At 33.8% G+C, this 21,566-nt stretch overlaps 1 protein-coding gene and 1 long non-coding RNA gene across 3 annotated transcripts; both read right to left on the reverse strand.

Moving 5' to 3' along the window:
- Positions 1-4,476: 4,476 nt before the first annotated feature.
- LOC127853494 (baculoviral IAP repeat-containing protein 7-B-like) lies at positions 4,477-21,220 on the reverse strand. Of its 2 annotated transcripts, XM_052388051.1 has the most exons (11): positions 18,916-18,934; positions 18,093-18,205; positions 17,702-17,793; positions 16,784-17,326; positions 9,181-9,332; positions 8,780-8,858; positions 8,400-8,528; positions 7,925-8,100; positions 6,622-6,772; positions 5,785-5,886; positions 4,477-5,648 (listed from the first exon to the last, which is right to left on the reverse strand). In XM_052388051.1, exons 4-11 carry the CDS (start codon positions 16,833-16,835, stop codon positions 5,458-5,460), a joined length of 1,032 nt encoding a protein of 343 aa, XP_052244011.1. In that variant the 5' UTR covers positions 16,836-17,326; positions 17,702-17,793; positions 18,093-18,205; positions 18,916-18,934; the 3' UTR covers positions 4,477-5,457. The 2 variants fall into 2 exon arrangements, with proteins under 2 accessions (XP_052244011.1, XP_052244010.1); XM_052388050.1 differs by lacking the exons at positions 16,784-17,326; positions 17,702-17,793; positions 18,093-18,205; positions 18,916-18,934 and adding an exon at positions 19,640-21,220.
- LOC127853495 (uncharacterized) lies at positions 10,268-12,493 on the reverse strand. The gene is made up of 3 exons (XR_008036635.1): positions 12,456-12,493; positions 11,768-11,895; positions 10,268-11,396 (listed from the first exon to the last, which is right to left on the reverse strand). It is a non-coding gene; the product is annotated as an uncharacterized LOC127853495 (long non-coding RNA).
- Positions 21,221-21,566: the final 346 nt, after the last annotated feature.

Genomic DNA, 21,566 nt, shown 5'->3' on the forward strand with positions numbered 1-21,566 from the left:
ATCATTTAGAAACCTTTGAAAATCGTCTTGCCAACAATCAGTATTTGCTGGGCAGAGTTGATAACTGATCTCTGGATCTAAACAACGTTAATCTCGTAGTATCTCTTGATAAGTAAATTTATATGAAAATCCCACGTTTTCATCCCGATACGGAATTTTTAGTAAATAAGGAATACTCATATTTGTCTTGTCCTGAAAAAACGTAGTAAACGAAAACGTACAGGCGTTATCAACCGTCTGAAACTGTAGCGCTTACCTGGCTGAAGGGTGAAAGAAACGCAACATATCATTTTATATAAAGGAATTATTGGAATCGACTTCTAATCAGGAAACTATGTTCTCTGGTCTTGCAACAACCGTAGTTCACATAAAAGGATCTGTGCCTTCCGTTGTGCTATTCAAATTAACACATGTCAAACGGATATTCAGACACATCAGAGGTTAGAACAAAGACGCCACATTGCACTATCTGACATTCATTTTTTCTAAGTTTGTAAGATAAAATCTGTTAAATGTAATAAACCAGTCTGACAAAGTATGTCCGATGCAACAACATTATTTGTTTGTCACTATCCAAGTCTTAACAAAAATCATTGGCGGGTCGTGTTAGCCTGCTAGTCAATGAATACAAAAGGTGGGTTCATAGAACAATGCGATGAGTCATGTCTCAAATTGCCGTTAATTGAAATCTGTAGAAATTTATAAACTCTACAGACGGCACGTTTTTAACAATATTCCTGTAAAATATATCTTGACCCCGTTAATAAATTATCGTTATCCCTGAAAAACGATGCCACCAGAATACGGGACAGTTCACGTTTTTGAAAACGTAATTAGGCTTATGAAACTTGAAACGTGTTTATTTGCTTAAACGCCACTTACTATGAAAATACATATTCAATGGCGTTTTACAATAAGCTGAAAATAAAACAAATTAAACAATGTATAAATAATAAACCAATGATAACACTGGTAAAAGTATTCAATGGCGTTTTACAATAAGCTCAAAATAAAACAAGTTAGACAATATATTAATAATAAACCAATGATAAACCTTGTAAAAGTATTCAATTTTGGCGTTTTACAATAAGCTGAAAATAAAACAAGTGAAACAATATATAAATAATAAACCAATGATAAACCTGGTAAAAGAGATAAAATCGGGGTTATTTAAAACATTAAACCACATACGGTATTTCGATTAAAATACATTATCTCAGAAAAATGCATACAAATCACGGAAAAGGTAAGTTTTAAAATTCTTCTTAAAAGATTCTAAAGAATTCGATTGTATAAGATCCTGAGGCAAGGAGTTCAAAAGTCTTGGCCCAGCCGTACTGAAGCTCCAGGTCACTGAATGCCTTTCGCTTATTGAACAAAACGTCATATGGGGTCATGTTAGAGCCGCATGACCGCAGACCTTGTCTATTTGGAATATGTTTCGTGCGAAGTTCAGTGAGGTAAGTCGGGGCCTCATCATTTGAGAACTTGTACATGAATGTAAGTAGTTTGAAGAGTATCCTTGCTTTGATCGGCAACCAGTGCAACTCATATAACGCTTGCTTCGAACTGTCAAACTTGCTTCGTTGTAAAACCAATATGGCGCACATATTCTGAATTCGTTGCATTTATTAATAGGCAATTATTGCATATTCAGACGAAATCTAGTAAAGCGATTTAAATCTATAAATATATGAACTCTATAATAATGTTCCACTCCATATCGGCAGTTTCTACAGTATGGCTATATTTAAGACTAAAACAACAGCACGCCAATTGGTTTGTCTCTGATGTGTGGTTTATTGTAACAGTTTGAGAGTGCCTACGCTCATTATACATTTTGTGATGTTCATTTGTGGCTTTTGAAAAAATAATGAAGACAGGTTTGAAAACACAATTAGTCCAATTATTATTGAACTCGAAGAGAATCTCTGATCAATGATACTTTTTAAAGGCTCTTTTTTCCTGAAAATCATTGCGAATCAACAACCAGCGTTTACGTACATCAAATTATTTGTGGACTTGTTAACTCACGTAGAGTCACGCGTTTGTTTCATCATTATAAATCATGTATAGAATATGTAATTGAATGCTATGCCACACCAAATTAAAAGTCTTCAATGAAGAGTGAACCATTTGACCACAAGGTCATATCGAAAAAGAAACGTAGGACCTTATTTGGCTATGGGCTTCATCATTTAACAATTGTATTGTAAAATGAAATTTTCTGTTAAAAATGTATGTTGTAGATGAGACTTATGGACATTTTTTATAATCGTTTATAAATAACATGCATGATATTATAATAAACCAAGGAAACCTGTTTTCGGTCATACCAACAAATTGTTTAAGAAGTGGAGAGTTTGTCCCATTCGCTTGATAGCAAATGTACTGAATGGCATATACAACTTAATCGTCGGCTAAATTGTCGGTTATATTTCAAGCTTCATAGGCTATTAGCAGTACATTAAAAGTGAGTTATGTAATCGAAATTTGTTTAAGATCTTTCATATTCCTAGTTATTCAGACATAGTTTATGTATGTTTATCGCTAGCTATTTAGATTAATTATTTCCTATGTATTAATATATCCCCGATTTTAGCTGTACAGTAACAGCTTAAATACCTTTACCCCATATCGTTAAAATGGTTTAACCTTTAGAATGACATACGTACACTAAAAAAATGAATATTAAGCATTTTTATCGCGTATTACGAGTAGAAAAGTTTTCCCTTTCTGTCTACGTGTGTTTTAGCTTGTTTGAGACTGTTGTTTACCTTCTATACTGGAAGCATTAAATTGCAAATATCCGTACAAAGACTTGTATTAGCGTTTTTGAAACCACTTTCTGAAGCTTTTTAAACAAAGAGTGCATATTTTGTGATTAAATCAATTTAACCAGTTTCAACGTTTTACATATACCGTCCAAAGGCAAATTCCCATTTGCATGTGTTCGCCATACCTATTTCATTGTCTCATGTTATTCATGTTTATATGAATAATAGACCTTTAGAAATTTTATCAAGATAGAAATTATTATTTGAATTCGCATTCAAACCTTTTTTTCGTGAAATCAACTGACTTATCGACCATTTAAAGGCGTAGAAAACCTGATAACAAGCAAGACCTATATTTCGCTTAAAACATATGGTTAGAAACAAAACGCCATAAGTATCTAGACTAAATTGTCAAATATACCTATAAACCTCAATTCAAGTCGAGCTGTCACCACTTATGTTAACAACATTTGCAGATATGAGATAGATACTCATTTTCATTGATCACTATTTAGTTTTACTATACTTACATAGTTTCAAGAAGTCATTAATATGTCGACGATTCCTTGACTATACTTGCATTCAGCTAATACGGCGGCTCGGTGATAATCGTGTGCCCTTGTTAAAGTTCGAGCATATCTAAGGGGTTTTATCACCATGCAATTCATGACGCGATAACACATTTGTTATCAACTTTGCCACTGTTTTGGGACTTGGTGTCGTATTTGAGTTTATGTTTCAAGCTCAAATGTAAAGGTCACATATACAAGGCAACGGTCAAATACGAAGATTGTATTTAACGCACCTTGCACGGTCAGTAACTTCATTAATCAGACAATTAAAGAAAATTCTTTTGCCACTGATTTTTATCTTATAAAGGCATTGCAGCGCGTGGTTGGCTATTCTAGCTCTGGATTAGATGAACCAATCATGCAAAGAAAGAAAAAGGCAAGTAAGATATGACACAGCTTGCACAGATTGCAACCTCATCATTCAATGAGCACGTTTAATTGTAAAGCACAACGTATTTAACTCGAGCATTCTTTACTCGAAAACCTACGATAGCTCGAACATATATCTAAGTACAGGAACTTAGTGCTTAGTATTAATGTCAACGAATTTTAATTACTTTTGATAGGCCAAATTTAAGAAAATGTTTACAACATCTCAATAGGACACAAAAATAACTCGTAACCTTCGATACATCGAACATTTCTATCAATCCGATGAGTTTAAAAAAGCGTTTGTGTCAACTACATTGTTGACTTTATGGAGTATGTTTCGCGCAAAAGTCGTGTCCAACATTCAAAGGGCAAGGATTTTTTTAAGTATCAATGGTAGATTATGAACACTATAAAGCAGCTAAGGATAGAAACTTTGTCATTTATCAGGCATTATCATGCACAAACGTTTCCCAATGGTAACGACGTCATTGCGAGCAAAATGTCCCTTTATGCAAGTTAAATGCCATACTTTAAAGTCTATGATTCAATTATTGGCATGATACATACTGTGCTTAATGTCGTGTCATTATACAGCCGGAAAATTAAAATTAATTGCCTGGGATTTACACTCATATGAATAGCCGTTTTGGAATCAAAACGTGTTTCCCAAGCTTAGAGGTCAAGTTCACGCCGACATAATTAAATTATTACGAACGACATTCTCAACAACGGGCCGAAAAAACAACGGCAAGGAATTGAAATTGTTAGATCTCTCAAATTTATTTACCGAGTACATATATATGACAAGAAATATGATAACGTCATGCAAATAGGCATGCAACGTTTACGATATTTATGAAAGCAACATACAAACACATATAAGCGCAATACATCAATCGGGGTTCAAGTAACTGAGCGGTATACAGTTTTCCATTTCAAGAAAAAATGACATTGAACTTGTTTAAGCTGATCCCAAATTCAACCCCAACAAAGTTAGCATGAAAGATACCGACATACAAGAATCAGAATCAAACACAAATCTAAAATTATGAAGAAGGAAACGGTTTTTCTATTTAAAAAACAGTTACCTTGGTATTGACCAAACGATTTATAAATGCAATCCAAGCTATATCTACATTAAGCTACATAAATAAAAATTTTAGCCCATTCAAACCCCAGTTATAGAAACTGTGTCTTTCTATTGTTAGTAACAGTAATCTTTATGCAAGCTTGCTATATCTTTCTCTGTAAGTTTCTTTGAGATTGATCAATAACAACTCAAGTCCGCAAACAACATATTAAATGCCGCATGCCTAAAAGCAAGCCATACCTCAACCTAATAAGTATTTTAAACTTCGTTGGTTGAATGTTTTCAATCGATAATAAGGAGTTATATAGATACCACTGCCCTTGTATTTTTCATCGAATTTAGTTCAATTTGCATATATACACCAATCCGTTGAGCGTTCTGTTTCTTCCATAACCTAAATGAACGTAAATTGGTATATTTTTATGTCCAAGATAGACAGCTTCTCGAACCAAGGAATTTTCTGGCCATATCTTGTTTAGAAGTCCGGCCGAATTACTTTTTAATTAGCTGTAAAACAATTCTCTAGAGCTATATATGATGTAAGCATGTCCTTTGGCATGTCATCATTTTATTGACATCATTCCTTTACATTTCTCTTTAGTAACCTCCACCTTTATTTAAATGTTCAAGTGTATTTAAGCACAAACTAGGACAGGAATGTCTGGACGATTGATTGTATCTTCTGCAGGCAAACAGGACATGTCTCGATTCCAAGTGCACAGTCCGTACACATCCGATGGTGGGCACAAGGCAGGAACAGGACATTGGCGTCTTTGGACTTGCATCTCATACACAAAAGTAAGTTCTTCAGTAGCTGGTTTTCCGTAAGTGGGTCGTCTGTAATATTTCGATAACTGTTTGCAATCGGTTATTCACAATTATTCCTTCAGCTGAATATCGAAAGTGAAATTCTAAATGCATATTGCAAAGATTCATGTTCAAGAAAATCAAGAAAATAATATCAGTCCCTTACCATGAACGCACTCTTGGTTGAACGTGTCGCCATTTGAACCAGGTCCTTGGATGTTCATGATTTCAATTAAAGCGATTACGTCATCAATGCTCGGTATAGTTCCTGGAAAAGGCAATAATTAATTTATTAAAACTAATAGTACTACAAAAACAACAACAAGCAGTACTACTACTTCAACCCCTACAACTACTAATAATGCTGCTACTATTAATACTACTACTACTACTACTTCTATTTATACTACTACTTCTACTGCTGCTGCTACAACAACTACTACTGCAATTACTTCTACTTCTTCTACTACTAGTACTACTACTACTACTACAACTACTACTACTACTACTACTACTACTACTACTACTACAATACGACGAAGACTACGACGATTATATTATACTGATTTTACCACTACGACTACTACTACTACTACTCTAGACGAATAGTTCGTCGGCTTCTACTAATACTACTATACTATACTACTACTACTACTACTACTACTACTACTACTACTACTACTACTACTACTACAACAACAACTACTACTAATACTACTTCTACTACTACTATTACTACTACTACTATACTCCTCCTCCCCCTCCTCCTCCTCCTCATAATACTTATACTTATACTAATTACTAATACTTAAACTAATATTTATACGAATATTTATACTAATACTTATAATAATACTTATACTAATATTTGTAATAATACCTCTAATCATAATCATTATCATTATACATTTTAATTGCCTGTTGTATGTTACGGAGACTCATGTTTACAATTTATTTTTAATATCAACTTGATTGAGTTGAGATCATCTAATATAGCTCATACCATTTTTTTTCTTCACTTCTCTTATCGCTGTTTTAAAAGTGTCATCGCTGAAGCCCATGTCGTCGACTATGGTGACGCGTAACATCTCAATTTCACTGTCCATCATAAGGTCATTCTGATGTCTAGTTTCTGTCTCTGTGTTTGTATAACTCTGTTGTGAAAAGGCAGATTGAATAGAACAAGGCGATTTTTTATGCAATTTTTAGTAAACATAGCTTATTGAAAATATAATATGTTCAGTACTTATGTTCGTTTCTCAATTTTTTTTCAGTGTGGCTTTCGAAATGGATGCTAATCAATCTGGCACACACAGACAATACTGCAAAGGTTTAAGAAAATACTGCAATGGATAAACGATAACCAATCGTGTTGTATTCTTTGAGAGTATTACAACTTACATATCATTATTTATATTAAGTTGTAATCATAAACTAATGTTGATACATATTGCCTGCACCTTACCATTTAAAATAGTTGTACCCAACTTTCTTGACCTCATTTTATGTCGTTATTAGAATAAAATCTACGTTCATAGTATCAGACACCTTTTAAATTTAGCGTATGCAAATGCGGTTAGGTAAAAAATTAAGATGCGGACTAAGGGGCCGAAGTCAGCATTAGGTTTGTTTTGCAAGTAAGTTGTATTAAGATTAAGTTGTACGACAACTGCACTGTATGAAGAGGTACATTTATGTATTTAAACACAAATATCTTTTAATAAGGTATTCGGTGTGTTGTCAATTGTGTACATTTAATATATGATTACTCTTGAGCTAAGTTGGAGGTTTGGTACGCATTAAAACCAGATGTTATCATGTTTATGCTAAACTGCATTAAATATGAGAATAATGGCTGTTTATAAAACTTTCTCTTTGGATAATGTTTCAGTAGATGCAGTATTCCAATATATTAAATAAATAGCCCACAAATAAAGCCCACAACGCTCAATGTCGACGAAATGTGTAGAAAGTTGATACAAACACATGTATCCACATATATTTGTTTCAACTTGCTACACATTGAGGGTATGTTTTCCACCTTTGTGACAAGCTCTCATTTTTTAGTATAAAATGGGGAACAAGAATTCACGGTATACAATCTATTTAATAATTTCAACGCTAATTGTGTTTTTAAATATATGTTGTGTGTACATAAGACGGACTAATACATTTTTTCTTATGTATATAACTATTAAACTAGTATATCGAAAAAGGCGTGTTGTATACATAATAAAATATGTGCAAATGAAAAAAACATCTCACGCAAAACATATTAAAATTCGTCATGTAAATATTTGTCTTACGGGTCTTGCTCCAGTAGTTTGTCTTTGAACTGTCTCGATGAAAGCGTCTCCTTTGACTTCTCGTGAAAACCTACAGGACGGAAACCACCTGCAGTGCTCTGTCCAGGGATCATCGTACACTTCCCAGTTGCGGAATCCTCCATCGCAAGCAAAACACCGCACAAGGTCATCCTCTCCTAAAACAACAACAAAAACAACTTATGTGACCCCTTTTTAGTCACAGGTATTATTAAACTTAGGTATGATATTGCTTGACTATTTATGCAAAAAGAGGAGTAGTTTTGTTTATAACAATGGACACACGACATGTCTTGACAGGGAAGCAAAAATCATATTGGAACTCTTAACAATAACAAAACATTGGCTTGTTATTTTTATGCCTGCTTTCGTATAGCAATAATTTGTTCAGCAACTAGATTAGAACAAACTGTTATTTTGTGCTTATGATTTATGGACATAAATTCTGTTCAAATACCTGTGAAGTAGAGACCAGCACCTGCCATTCGTTGAGGTGAAATAACGCTATGAAAGTTTGGATTTCGGAAGGTGTCCAAGCGTTTTTCAGAAGAAGACATTTCTGGATGTCGGTAAGGTTTGGTTGAAACTGAAACGCGGATGTTGATCTCATTTGTTAAATAATGCATTATCAGTAAACAAGAACAGCTTAATACTACAAACATAATAATTAAGTATGCATAGTATTTTCTGAATATTGGAAACTGTAATATTTGAAATAGATAATTAATTTCCGGTGCAAAATTATTTTTTAATTGTTACATAATCAAAAGTCTTATCATACAAATGTTCAATTCATTCCTGTTTATTTTGTGTTTAACATATCTCCAATATACGTACAATCGTTCCCTTGGTTTGTTTTGAACTCCATATACTGCATTTGTCGAATATTCTCGGGCTCCATGGATTTTATAACTTCCTAAAACACAATATTCTCATCAACATGAATTATGGATACATATAACACTCAAACACTAGTTTCTGCTTGGAGTCAATACAGGATATAACTATAATAAGAACCATTTGTTCAGATAGATTTCACAATTTACGAAAAGAGAAACAGTTCCTGCATTCGGGAAATATACTATATTAAACACATTATGAAAACGTGATCAGTCAATAAATAGCAATTATACAGCGACCGAATGTCTTCGTGTCTTTTTAAAATGTAATGTATAAACACAAGCTGATCTCATCTTCAGTATTGTTATTTCGTAAAAGAACTATGACAGGAGATTTACCAATCTACGTTTCAACTCCTCAGCTCCGAATAGGGTCTCCAAATATGCACATTTTGAGGCATATTTGATGTGCTCCTCCATGGGGTCATCGGCCTCATTGAAATCTTTCAGTCCAATGCCACAACAAAAGCACCTCACGAGGTCACCAGGCCCTGTAGAAAATACAATAGCGTGTATGATTGAGTGCTCAGAGAAATATATGTGTCAACGGAATCGTTATACGATTTTAGAGCTTTGGAGCAAGTAACAGTACTATATTTACCAAAAAGTATAGCATTGAAATAACATATGAATATAATTTAAATAACATATGAATATACGAGTTGAATATGCTGCTTCCTTTTATTCCGATGTTAATACTGTTTCAGCTGCCTTTAATTGTGCTGGTAAACTCTTTAAATCAAATGAAGATCAGTTTATGTACACTAATCTACCCAGCAAACAATCTATATGGGACCCATATGGGTCCCATGTGGGCACCTATATGGGCCCCATGTGGGCTGCCAACATGGGACCCAGATGGGAAGTGCAACCGGGCTCCACATGGGTCCCATCTGGGCTGCCCCATGAAAGTATATGGGGCAGCCCAGATAGGACCCATGTGGAGCCCGGTTGCAATACCCATCTGGGTCCCATGTTGGCAGCCCACATGGGGCCCATATAGGTGCCCACATGGGACCCATATAGGTCCAACATGGGCATCCCTTTTACTCAATATGGGCTACATACAGGCAGCCCTTTTACTCAATATGGGCTACATACGGGTAGCCCTTTTACTCAATATGGGCTACATACAGGCAGCATTGTACTTAATATGGGCTACAAACTGGTGGCATTGTATTCAATATGGGTACACAGAGCCTGTAAAATTTTGGACAACGCATTCATGGAAATTCAGGTTATGTTAGAAATAATATGTAGGCTGCAAACATGAAATACTGTGTTAAATTGAACATCAGACAAAAGATTCTTGTACATGTACTTCCAATTTCATTTTTTAAATGTTTTATCTATTTCTTCTTGCTGGAACAGAGCGATATCAAAGGGTTCAAGAGCTAAATAGCATTATCCTGCAAGAAATACAAGGTTTTTGTTAAAAGACTTAAAAATTTATTAAAGTACTCTCAACTTTTATTCACATAAAGTATTACACACATATACATGGATACATACATAAATAGCAGGAGGATCCCACGTTAACTATTCTACCAGAGAATTCTAAAATAATATGGTGATTCCTAACTTTTTGAATGTAACATCAGCAAAAATATTTTACATGAAGTTGCTAACGAAAACATGTTTCTATCTAATGTTCTATCCGCATGGAGTAATGTTACTCATAATCTATAAACCCAAACCAACAGTTGAACTATTTTATGGAACAATAATGACATAACTTCAAACAATACGACGTTTTTCTATAACATTATATATGTTGACCAGTTATACAACTATAGAATTAAGGACTCCTATTATTTTGATATAAAATATATATTACATATACAAAATACCTTCAAGTATTTTCCTGATGTACTACACATTACTCAAAAGCATACCCATGCATATTAAATCTTTAACCAAAACAAATAACACACCATGTACTCAAAGAACATTTGTAGAAAACATACTTGCAAGACTCAACAAAATATTTTATAAACTAGAAATTAAAAACCCTGCAGAAAAATCCAAAAACTCAAATAAATGGCAAATCCTATTTCGAGAACAAGTCCATATTATTATCTTTGATATCTTCATACATTCTAGTGTTTTTCGTAATTGCACATGATATATATATATATATATGTCTTTTAAAACCTTCAAAAACTGAAATGCTGTTTCTTCTTTTGCAAAGGAATATATACCATTTCATTTCCAGATAAAAAAGAATGTATGCTTTCTTAGAAAATGATCCTTAAAGGAATGGTTTAGGATCAATGGAGAAAGAACTGTCAATTACATTTACAACATTGCTTAATATATTTGATAAAAAAGCTTGAACTATGCAGCAGTCCTAGAAAAGATGGATCGTAGCTTCATCACCAAGATGCTCTTCAAACTCATCTATTTGCTCAAATGTTCCAATTGGAAGACTGATGGCAGTTGCATTGGCTCGTCATCAGTAGCTGACCTAGCCAAGAGCCGATGCAGCATCCGCTTCATTTCCCTGTTCTCGTCTCTCATTGTTTCCAACACCGTTAAAATCTGTGTAACTGCATCTGAAGACAGAGTAAAAAAAACTGTACCTAAAATTATGTTGACAATAATATACATCACAGCTGGGTCTTATATAATTATATCGGATGTGTGCCGATATAACAGCAGCGGGCCCGATTTGTCCCAACAGCTGTTGTACAGCTAGGGCTGATTATAGCAACTTGCACCTATATGCCCGTCAACGTCAATTTGTTTCTTTTATTAGTAGAAGTATGTATTATTATAGATCACTAAATGACTGTGTATTTTATATTTTTTCAGTTGGATTATCTGTTTACATCAATTATTTATGTAATTAACTATCATTTTATAAGCAGTAGTTCCAAAACTGAAATTATTTTAAGTTAAAGTTTCAAGCACAAAAATTAGTTACTTTGTCCTATGAACTGGGAAGGCTCTTCAGCTGGACTTAATGGGAGTGACCGGCCTCTGTCATGCACTGCTGGACATTCCTTGTAAAGACGATGTTGGCAAACCAGGTGGTGGTGAATATTTTATTTTCTGAAATAAATTTGTACAATAAACATTACGAATTTAATTATTTCTTAATACACAGACTTTTTTAATATTCTGCAAATATGTGTTTCAATAATCATTAAAATTTGTCAACAGGCAAACAACCTTGGCTTGCGTGCAAGTAATCAAAGACCTATAAAAAAAACATTATATTATACGTTTAAATTAATATTATCAATGTATAGTATAAGATAAGTAAGATTTATTAGCATTAGCATGATTACTAATTTAGTGTTCCATTTTTTCAGGCATGCGCCTGTCTGCTATAAATAGTTTGTAGTGAATTTTAGGCAGAATCAAGTTGAATTAAGCAGTTTAACTAAAAGATTGATCTATGGCGACAAACGAACGTTACGACTTACGTCGCGAAAATACATGACAAAGGCAAAGCGATGAAGGATTCTAATAATTTGCACTTTAAATTATTAAACGCACAGGCATTCATTGAAGTAACAGATAAATAAATAATGCGTGATCAGCAATATATATCTGATTTCAAAAGAAATATATAATTACGTGTATAATATCACAATTTAACAAATTACCGTTTTGAGTGTTTTGTTTTGGATGTTTTCGCGAGGCGGAATTTACATCTGCGCATGCGCATATTATTTAAATACTTTATTTTTCTGCGCGATTATTTAACTTAAAATTATCTCTTGAAAATGACTTCATATTAATCATAGTATATACATTATTTGAAACAAAGCCATATCAAAAACAGAATTTTCAAAAAAATGTGCGCCCGATAGCTGATTTTGTCCTTTGTTGGGCGGCCCAAATGGGACCCGTATGGGACCCATATGGGCTGCATATTATTTGCTTATGCATTGATTTTCTATTTTTGGGTAAAATATTAGCAGTTGAGATCAAGTTTGTCATATATACGTTTTAAAAAAATAGTTTTTAATCAAATAAATAAAAGTTTATATCTTTTTCCTGATAGCGCAATAATATGGGACCTATATGGGACCCTTAAGGGCATTCCCATATGGGCTAACCCATATAGGTCCCAAATGACTCCCATTTGGGCTTACCCATATGGGTTTGCCCAGAAACAGCCCGGTAGCTGATTTTGTCCTTTGTTGGGTGGCCTTAAGGGCATTCCCATATGGGCTAACCCATATAGGTCCCAAATGACTCCCATTTGGGCTTACCCATATGGGTTTGCCCAGAAACAGCCCGGTAGCTGATTTTGTCCTTTGTTGGGTGGCCCAAATGGGACCCATATGGGACCTATATGGACTGCATATTATTTGCGTATCCATTGATTTTCTATTTTGGGTAAAATATTAGCAGTTTAGATCAAGTTAGTCCAGCATACGTTTTAAGAAATTAGTTTTTAATCAAATAAATACAAGTTTACATCTTTTTCGTGATAGCGCAATAATATGGGACCTATATGGGACCCTTATCGCCATTGCCACATGGGCAAGCCCATATAGCTCCCAAATGACTCCCATATGGGACCCGTATGGGACCCATATGGGCCGCATATTATTTGCTTATGCATTGATTTTCTATTTTTGGGTAGAATATTAGCAGTTTAGATCAAGTTAGTCCTACATACGTTTTAAGAAATGAGTTTTTAATCAAATAAATACAAGTTTACATATTTTTCCCGATAGCGCAATAATATGGGACCTATATGGGACCCTTGTGGGCATTCCCATATGGGCTAGCCCATATTGGCCCCAAATGACTCCCATATGGGCTTACCCATATGGGTTTGCCCAGAAACAGCCCATATGGGACCCATATGTGCATGTTTGCTGGGTAGCCTGTCAATGTAAATTTGATATTGTAAAAGAGATAACACGTTCACTTACTTCAAGCTGATTAAAGTTTTGAATAAAAGTAATTAATAAATTTACAAAATGGAAAAAAACCCACAGATCTACAAGTGCCATTGTTATTCTTTGTTTACATTGAGCCACTTAACAAGATTTATTAATACATTTCCGTATATTCTACTGACATTAAGATTTCCGTATATTCTCAAAATGTCATTAAATGCATTTGTAATAAAATCTGTTGCAGTCTTAAATGATTATATACGCACGAATAAAAAAATTCTATAAATTATTTGCTTGCATTCCGAGACCGCTAAGATTAGAAACATATCACAAATGCAAAATAGACATCTCAGGCATTTGATACACAAAGCATATTTTAAACGCCATTTTAATAAAACAGTTAGTTCAAAAATTATTTATGGAAAGCCATAGCGTCACAGACAATATATACTTTTACTGATTTCAATTGATTATATCCCAGAATAGACTGATATTTAGGATTTTTTCCTAAATCTGGATTGTTATTTTGCCTATTTGAATTTTATGCACACATTCGTTTTTCAATCGATTTCAATTTTTGTTAGCATGTTATTGTGCCAAAAAATGAACAAGTTGTTTTAACTAAAGCAGTTTTAATTTGGAAGTATTTAATACTCAAGCAATATAACTATAATGATAAATAATTCTAACAACTGTGAATGATTTATGGATTTATTAATGTAAAGAGTACATAGGCTAACATTAGTAAACGGCTTATAATGTAATTTTTTTTATTTATTTTAAAATGTTTTATAACAAAGTTGCTCCTTTTAGTATTTTAATTTGCATATTGAATTAACAGTTTATTACATATTTAAACTCGCATGAACCGTTTCGATCAACTGAAACATTGTCTTCCATACTATTGTTAAAGCAGCATACACCATATCGAATAGAACGCGTTTAAACACAGGACCATTAACCTTAGATGTTTTCAATGTTATCCACTTCAAGTCTGTGCTCGGAGCATTTTCATTTACGAATTATACTTATTTATGACTTATTATATGTGACCAAAGCTGGGAAAATCAGTCTTGTGTTCAAAAAATCACATTTTGACTTTTTGGCAATTTTGGATTCTCTGAACATTGTAGTTCACAAAAATGATATAGATTTTTTATTTATCACATTAAAAACTAATTTTATGACCTTCCAAAGTGACCAACCCTACATTTTACCGTCACTAAAAGTTATCATTTAATACAAAAAAACAACGAAAATTTTCAAACAACAAGCACGTTGTTTTATTAGAACAATAATCTTTCCTTTAGTCAAATACATAATTATAGTGCAATAAACTGACAACCGCATTATGGACATTTAAAATGTACCATTTATGTTGCTATGGTAACCAATCTACATGTTAATAATCACCAGAGCACACAATCACGCCTTTTATAAATCTAGGAATTGTATTTTCAATCAAGTGTTTGTTTAAAGGCAAACACAACATTAATTTCACTGTTTTGTAACTAGTTAAACGATAAAAATCAATAATGTGTGTGTTCCATGAACAATTTCCTTTTTTTATTCAGTTACATGTGTATTTAAGTATAATGTAACCTCAAACACAACAGAATGGAAAAACACAGCATTGAAAAGTGTTGGTTGAAAGTACACTTGTAGGGGTTTTTTTTAGAGAAAGGGGAAGACGCTGGACGCTGGGTGAAAGGGGAAAAAAGAGTGCGAAAGAGACATATATTAGGGGAAAAAAATAAAAACTGTTCATTTCAATGTCTATAACTCATCAAAAGAGGCTTGTCTCTGTCCTTTTTGTTCTTAAACACATTTAACACGTATTAAAGTCAAAGTCCTTAATAAAGTTGCAGGTGTAGATCTAATAATGGGAAATGTTTTCAACTATATTTCTGTACTGGGGCCGTAGGCTGATGTCAATTTTTTTATTTCAATTTCATGATGAATGGGTTGACGATCTTGATTTGCTACAGTATTGGAAGGGAAAGGAGCGGCAGCTGCCGATTGTCTACTTTCACTTTCACAATGTTCGATGTTGATTACCTCAGAATCCTGCTGGGTTATAACGGTTTTCGATGATTCTTTCTTTAAAAATGCCTCGATGCGTTCAGTATCTTCCGAGTCCGAATGTTTTATTTTGTTTGTGTAAGAACGCCAATTGTGAGACATTTTTTTCTGTTTTCACGTTTATATCTTGGCTTGCACATAGCCCGGATGAAAATTCGAATGGTTTCCGGTAATTAATTGACGAAACACCCTTCTCGCGCAAGACCGGTATCCAGTAAAATAGTCACATGATTATTTCGATTAGTTGCCCAGTTTACATGACGTAATTTAAGAGCTATATTTAGAATAACTGGGATTCCCAGATTTTTTGTGTTCGTCTGGAGAGAGAGAGAGAGCGTGATCGTTGTACATGGTGCAAATTGGATAATTGTCGAATGCACAAAGGAAAAATAAATATTTCTTTGAGAGAAAATATTATATTTTGGTGAAAAATGATATTTTTGGTGGGGAAATTGTATTTTGAGGGGAAAAATTCTGGAAGGGGAAGACGCCGAACATCGGCGTCACTTTCTTAGTAAAAAAAATCCCTGACTTGGATACTAAATGTTTCACTAAATGAAATAATCATTATTTATCATTATTTCTGATAGATAAAAATAGACAAAATAAACAATAACTCAAACATAAAAATTGTTTGTTTTTGTTACTATGGAAACAATGTAGCAAAAAACAAAAATATAGGATTTTCATTGTAAAACATAAATAAAAACAATATTCACACTGATTTTTTCCCAGTTTTTCTGATAGGCAGTCTGTGTCTATAAGGTGAAAACAATTGCATGGTTAGATCTACATGGAAAAAATGATTTTTGTTTTGTAAATATGAGATATAAAAAACTTGAAAACAAGCTTGTGCAATTAGAACAACAAAAGTTTGCATTGAACATTTCAAAACCTGTATCAACTGACACATTTAGCAATCGTATACATGTTTTAGCTTTCCTAGGAATAGAGGACTTTTTGCATTGTTTGTGGGAAAATATATCACCCAATACCTTGGCCAAAATAAACACTGATACATGATGTATGTAATTGTTGTGGCACCATCAGAGAAGATCAGTTGCGCATCTTAATGCATCTTCTTTTTTGGGGGGCACAGTCTGTTTTTTGTTGCTCACCAGTTGCACGTTTCGGACATGTCAAGTTTTTGGTTCATCTATCCGACAGAATTCACGAATGTTTTTAAATAAATACCACTGATGGTCCAGATCAAGCCCTTTCACAAACATTTCTTATGGCAGGTTGTCACAGCTCACATTAACATTCACTTTCGAGACCTTCCTGAGAGTGATTCTGACTACTGGTGAGTCACGAAATTCCCTGCATTCCACAACATCGGGATGCTCCGCTGACACATGGAAATTAATGAAATTTGGTGACATTCTTTGTGGTGAAACAATGTTGTAAGGTAATCCTTCCTGTCTTAGATAACAACAGGATTTGAAGAGTCCCCCACAAGCTGGGGTATGTTGTGGCCCATCCTTGACGATAACCCCACAGACGCAGCGACATCAGACAACATTTCTGCATTGAAGTTTCTGTATCAAGATTACCATTTAATTAAGATACAATTGCAAAATATAGTTTTTCTATTGTCAAATTATTATTTTGTTGTTGTTGATGTTTCAATAGAAAACTACAAAGTTTGAAGGATGATTTTGCATGGGATTTTGTTTGCCATATCAAGAATTTCATACCAATAAAACAGCTGAAACTATTAAAATGAATATTTATTTTCCTGTTACAAGACATAAAGTACCTACACACTATTTTTAATTGATTTATGTTTTATCATTTTTATATTTTATTACATGGCAGAACTATACAACTGGATAGACCTATGGAAATGCAAACATGGTTAATCAAGAAGGATCATGCAGGTCACATACATCATACTGTGATAAGGAATTTACCTCCACTTTGACTTACAGATGCCAAAGTGCCAATCTGGTTTAAACTTTGTATCTTATCAACATAAAGCTTAGTGTGATGATTCTGTGTAAACCTGAAATGTTAAAAAATAGTTATTAAAAAAGGTCAGGCTACAATTAAGAATATGTGTTTTGTAGTAATTGACTGACTCAAAAATGTTGACTCATTTCAATATATTATTTTAAGAGAATTTTCCTTTTGGGATTGATACCAGAGTAATTTTTTAAACATATTTACTATATATCAAGATGCTTTACCATTTTGCAATTGCATTACTGCAAACAAATATTTTTAACAACAGGTTTAGCTAAATTAATTTCTCAACATTAAAAAAAGCTCTCAAAAACACAATAACTAAGGGCTTGTTATTACCTACAAGAACTCTCCACAGAAGGTACCAGATGAATATGTTGTTTTTATTTTGGCCGCAACAGTTGTCACACTGAAAGTGAGAATGCTGTTCGCCAAGACCGTAACTTCCCAACCTGTAGAATATCAAATTATTGGTTATTTATCTACATAACACTTTTTTTATAATAATTATTATTAATTAAATTTGTGCTTAAACATTTTAAAAAAGTCAACCTTAAATTTGTTTTGTTTATCAGCTTTTGCCACATGAAGTTCAGACTTTTCAATAAACGCAGTATCTGATGTTTTTTTTTGACAGCTTCTACATCAATATCAATATCAGACTCATCATGGTTTGACTCAAGGTCACTTTCATCACAGGAGTTTGAAATTCTATCAATATAGCTAATCTAATGGCTAAATAAAAAAATTATACCCCTATATAGTATAAAGACTAGTCTTATACTATATAGGGGTATATTTTTTTATTTTTATTTAGCCATTAGATTAGCTATATTGATAGAATTTCAAACTCCTGTGCTTTCATAATCATCTACCACATCAAACAAATCTTGAGTAGCGGGGTGAGAAGTTTCAAAATAAAGTTCATTTACATTCGATAAATCATTTAAATTTAAAAACGAAGTGTCCTGGTCTTGTGAAATTTCACATGGAATAGTGTTTGTGTTAACAAATTGAGACATGATATTTTAAAGTCAAATTTAAATCTTCCACCATTTCATGTAAACAATTCAGTTGCTATCGTACAGTTTACTTCCGGGTCAAACTTGCGAGTCGCGAAAATTAGTCACAAAGCCAAAATACACATATATCTTTCACTTACCTATTTTAAGCATGTGGAAATATCATTTCTGAACCTTCTTCGATTGAAGACATCCATTAGTACACGATGTCATTTTGATTTACAGCGTTTAATAGCCATTGAAAATGAACACTACGAGACAGGTTGCGCTACATGTGAACTGCTCAAACGAAACAGTGTCTTTCAAGGGGAATAATTTGAATTAAATATGCGGATTACAAACCACCAATTGTGCCAGTGTTTAAAGGACATATTCATGCTATATTGTGGAAATTTTCAAAGAATGTCATAAATTATGAGCCGAGAAATTGTATGAAAAAGACGAAATATCCAGCGCATTTTCGTACAAGATTTTTATCTCGCGATTTCCCGACATAAACGTCAGCGTACACAAGACTGATTTTCGCTGACGACGTCACATATATTGTTGAATAAATTTTACATGGTTTACTGAAATTATCACCCCGTCAAACAACATATGTTAGCTATTGGAAATGGGCACTTTAAAAAGAAAAGAAATGCCATACGACACAAATAGTATTGTTTTTTGTTTAATTTGGGATCATACCATGTGATATGATACACCAAGTACGTGCTACACATGATAAGAATATTATTTACCCTTATTATATTATAACTTCTAAATTACTTCGAAGAAACGGGTAACTTTCATAACAAGTGATCTTGACTGTGGATTTATTTATAAATGACCACTCTATTAAAAGAACAGCACACATAAGCGTACCTTTAACAAAGAAACCTGCGTGTGCGCATTCGTCCTTTGTTGGTTTGTGATGGTTCCATCCTTCAAATGAACTGATCCGTGTATCGTAAGTATCATGAGATGGATATCGGCATTTTCCATGTACGTGTGAAAATGAATTATGTTGATCTCGTAGTACATTGTCGATACTTCGGTTTGTATGAGGACTGTTATTAGGTATTTCTCCAGTAGAAGTATCTACTAAAATATCACTATTGGAAGCATGGTTATTTGAACCGTTCGCGGACGACTGTTCTGTAGCTTGTTCTCGACCATCAGTAACTTGTATCGGCTTTCCATCGTTGGTTTGATAATTTGCCGGACGTTCATGAGTTTGTTTATCATTTGGAAAGAGACACAGTATTTTATTATATTTCTTCAACGAAATCACGTATGCGTCTGTTTGATTTTTATTTTTCCGTGTTCTGATTGGTTTAATCTGCATGATCACAGGTGAATTTCTCAACATAACATTGTGCACAGTTGCGTAATGTACAAAGCGGCGATTATGTTGATTGCCTGAACTATTAATGTTCGATGCAAGTTTAAAAAAGAGCTTTGTATTGTCCCCAGACTTCTTTGCTAGCCAAAGCCCCGTATTTTCACTCACACAAGCAACAAATTCGCGGCAGATGGCAGTCCCCATGACCTCTTGGCACTCGGAGAACAATCCTCTGTCTCTCATCAAGCTTATTTCATCTGGCGTCGACAATAAAACGCAACACTCGAATCCGTTACCTTTTGTAGAAAAGTAAATGTATCGTTGGTGAAACGTTGATGCTAGGAATCTTACAATGGCTGATATCTCGGCGTCGCCATACTCTTTCTGTTCGAACAAAATCCATAATTTATCAATATCTGACCAAACACATTGTATTCCCTTCACCATGTTTAATTATTGTCGATTGCTTTGTAAGTATTCATAAAACATGGTGTATAGATATTTCGATCACATTTTAGTAAACAATTTATACTTAATTTTTAGACATCACGTAAGTATTGTTAACACTCCCGCTTATCATAAGGATACGCACGATCATATGTCATTGTTTGAGATCCGGTACTAAGAACACGCACTTGGATTGTTTAAAAACATTGGCAGTTATTTTTATCCATTACAATTTTAGATAAAAGCTATTAGGATCCCAATAACTTATCTCTTCGTCTCAAACAATTTAATGCATCAATAGTTGCTATTCGTAGCCCGATGATTCTTTTTTTCAGAACTATTTGGTACGCATTTCGATTCGATGATTTGTCGGTTTTCCTTAATCCACGTTTCCCCAAAACAAGCAATACAACAAGTTTACAGTAATCTTTCTATGGTGAGATACTTTCTGTTCAAATTAAATGGAAGTGTTTTCAGAACAATTATTGTTGCCGTGTCGTTATGTTTCCAGAAATGTACAGCGAAGTCCACCCATAATACCCGTAAATATGTGTAGTTGATCATTTCATGTTTAAATTAATGAAATGATTGTTTGGGAGCAAATGCGCATGGCTAATAGCGTCCACAGTTATGAATAAACGGGCAATATTGAAATTCCCATAATGTACACTGCACCTCATGATGGCATTTTGATTGTTGGAATCCCATAGACTGCGTCATAAGTTATAAATGCACGGATAATCCTTGAACATGTATGTTTGTTTAATGTTTGTAACATAATCGGATACATACCGAATACAGTTTGAACAGATTTCTAAGCAATCATGTACTCCACGATTTATACAGGTTATTTTAAATAATCAAATAAAAAATACATCAGTAGTTAATGACGTAACTGGGAACCCACGGGTCGATATTTTTTCAAAGGTGAACGGGTATTTTGGGTTTACAAATGAATCAACCGCAAGCCCACCCCCCGCCCCGCTCCGCCCACCCGCCGGTAAAACCCAAATCTAATAC

This window comes from Dreissena polymorpha, chromosome 12 (genome assembly GCF_020536995.1).
Source record: "Dreissena polymorpha isolate Duluth1 chromosome 12, UMN_Dpol_1.0, whole genome shotgun sequence".
NCBI lineage: Eukaryota > Metazoa > Mollusca > Bivalvia > Myida > Dreissenidae > Dreissena > Dreissena polymorpha.

Bases quoted from the DNA above. Each gene is read 5' to 3' on its own strand.
- LOC127853494 (XM_052388050.1), bottom strand. From the start codon at position 20,546: ATGGTGAAGGGAATACAATGTGTTTGGTCAGATATTGATAAATTATGG. The intron at 9,333-19,639 runs GTACGCTTATGT...TATTTTCTACAG, and splicing joins CGCAGGTTTCTTTGTTAAAG to GGCCTGGTGACCTCGTGAGG. The intron at 5,887-6,621 runs GTATGAGCTATA...TGCCTTTTCCAG, and splicing joins AGAAGTGAAGAAAAAAAATG to GAACTATACCGAGCATTGAT.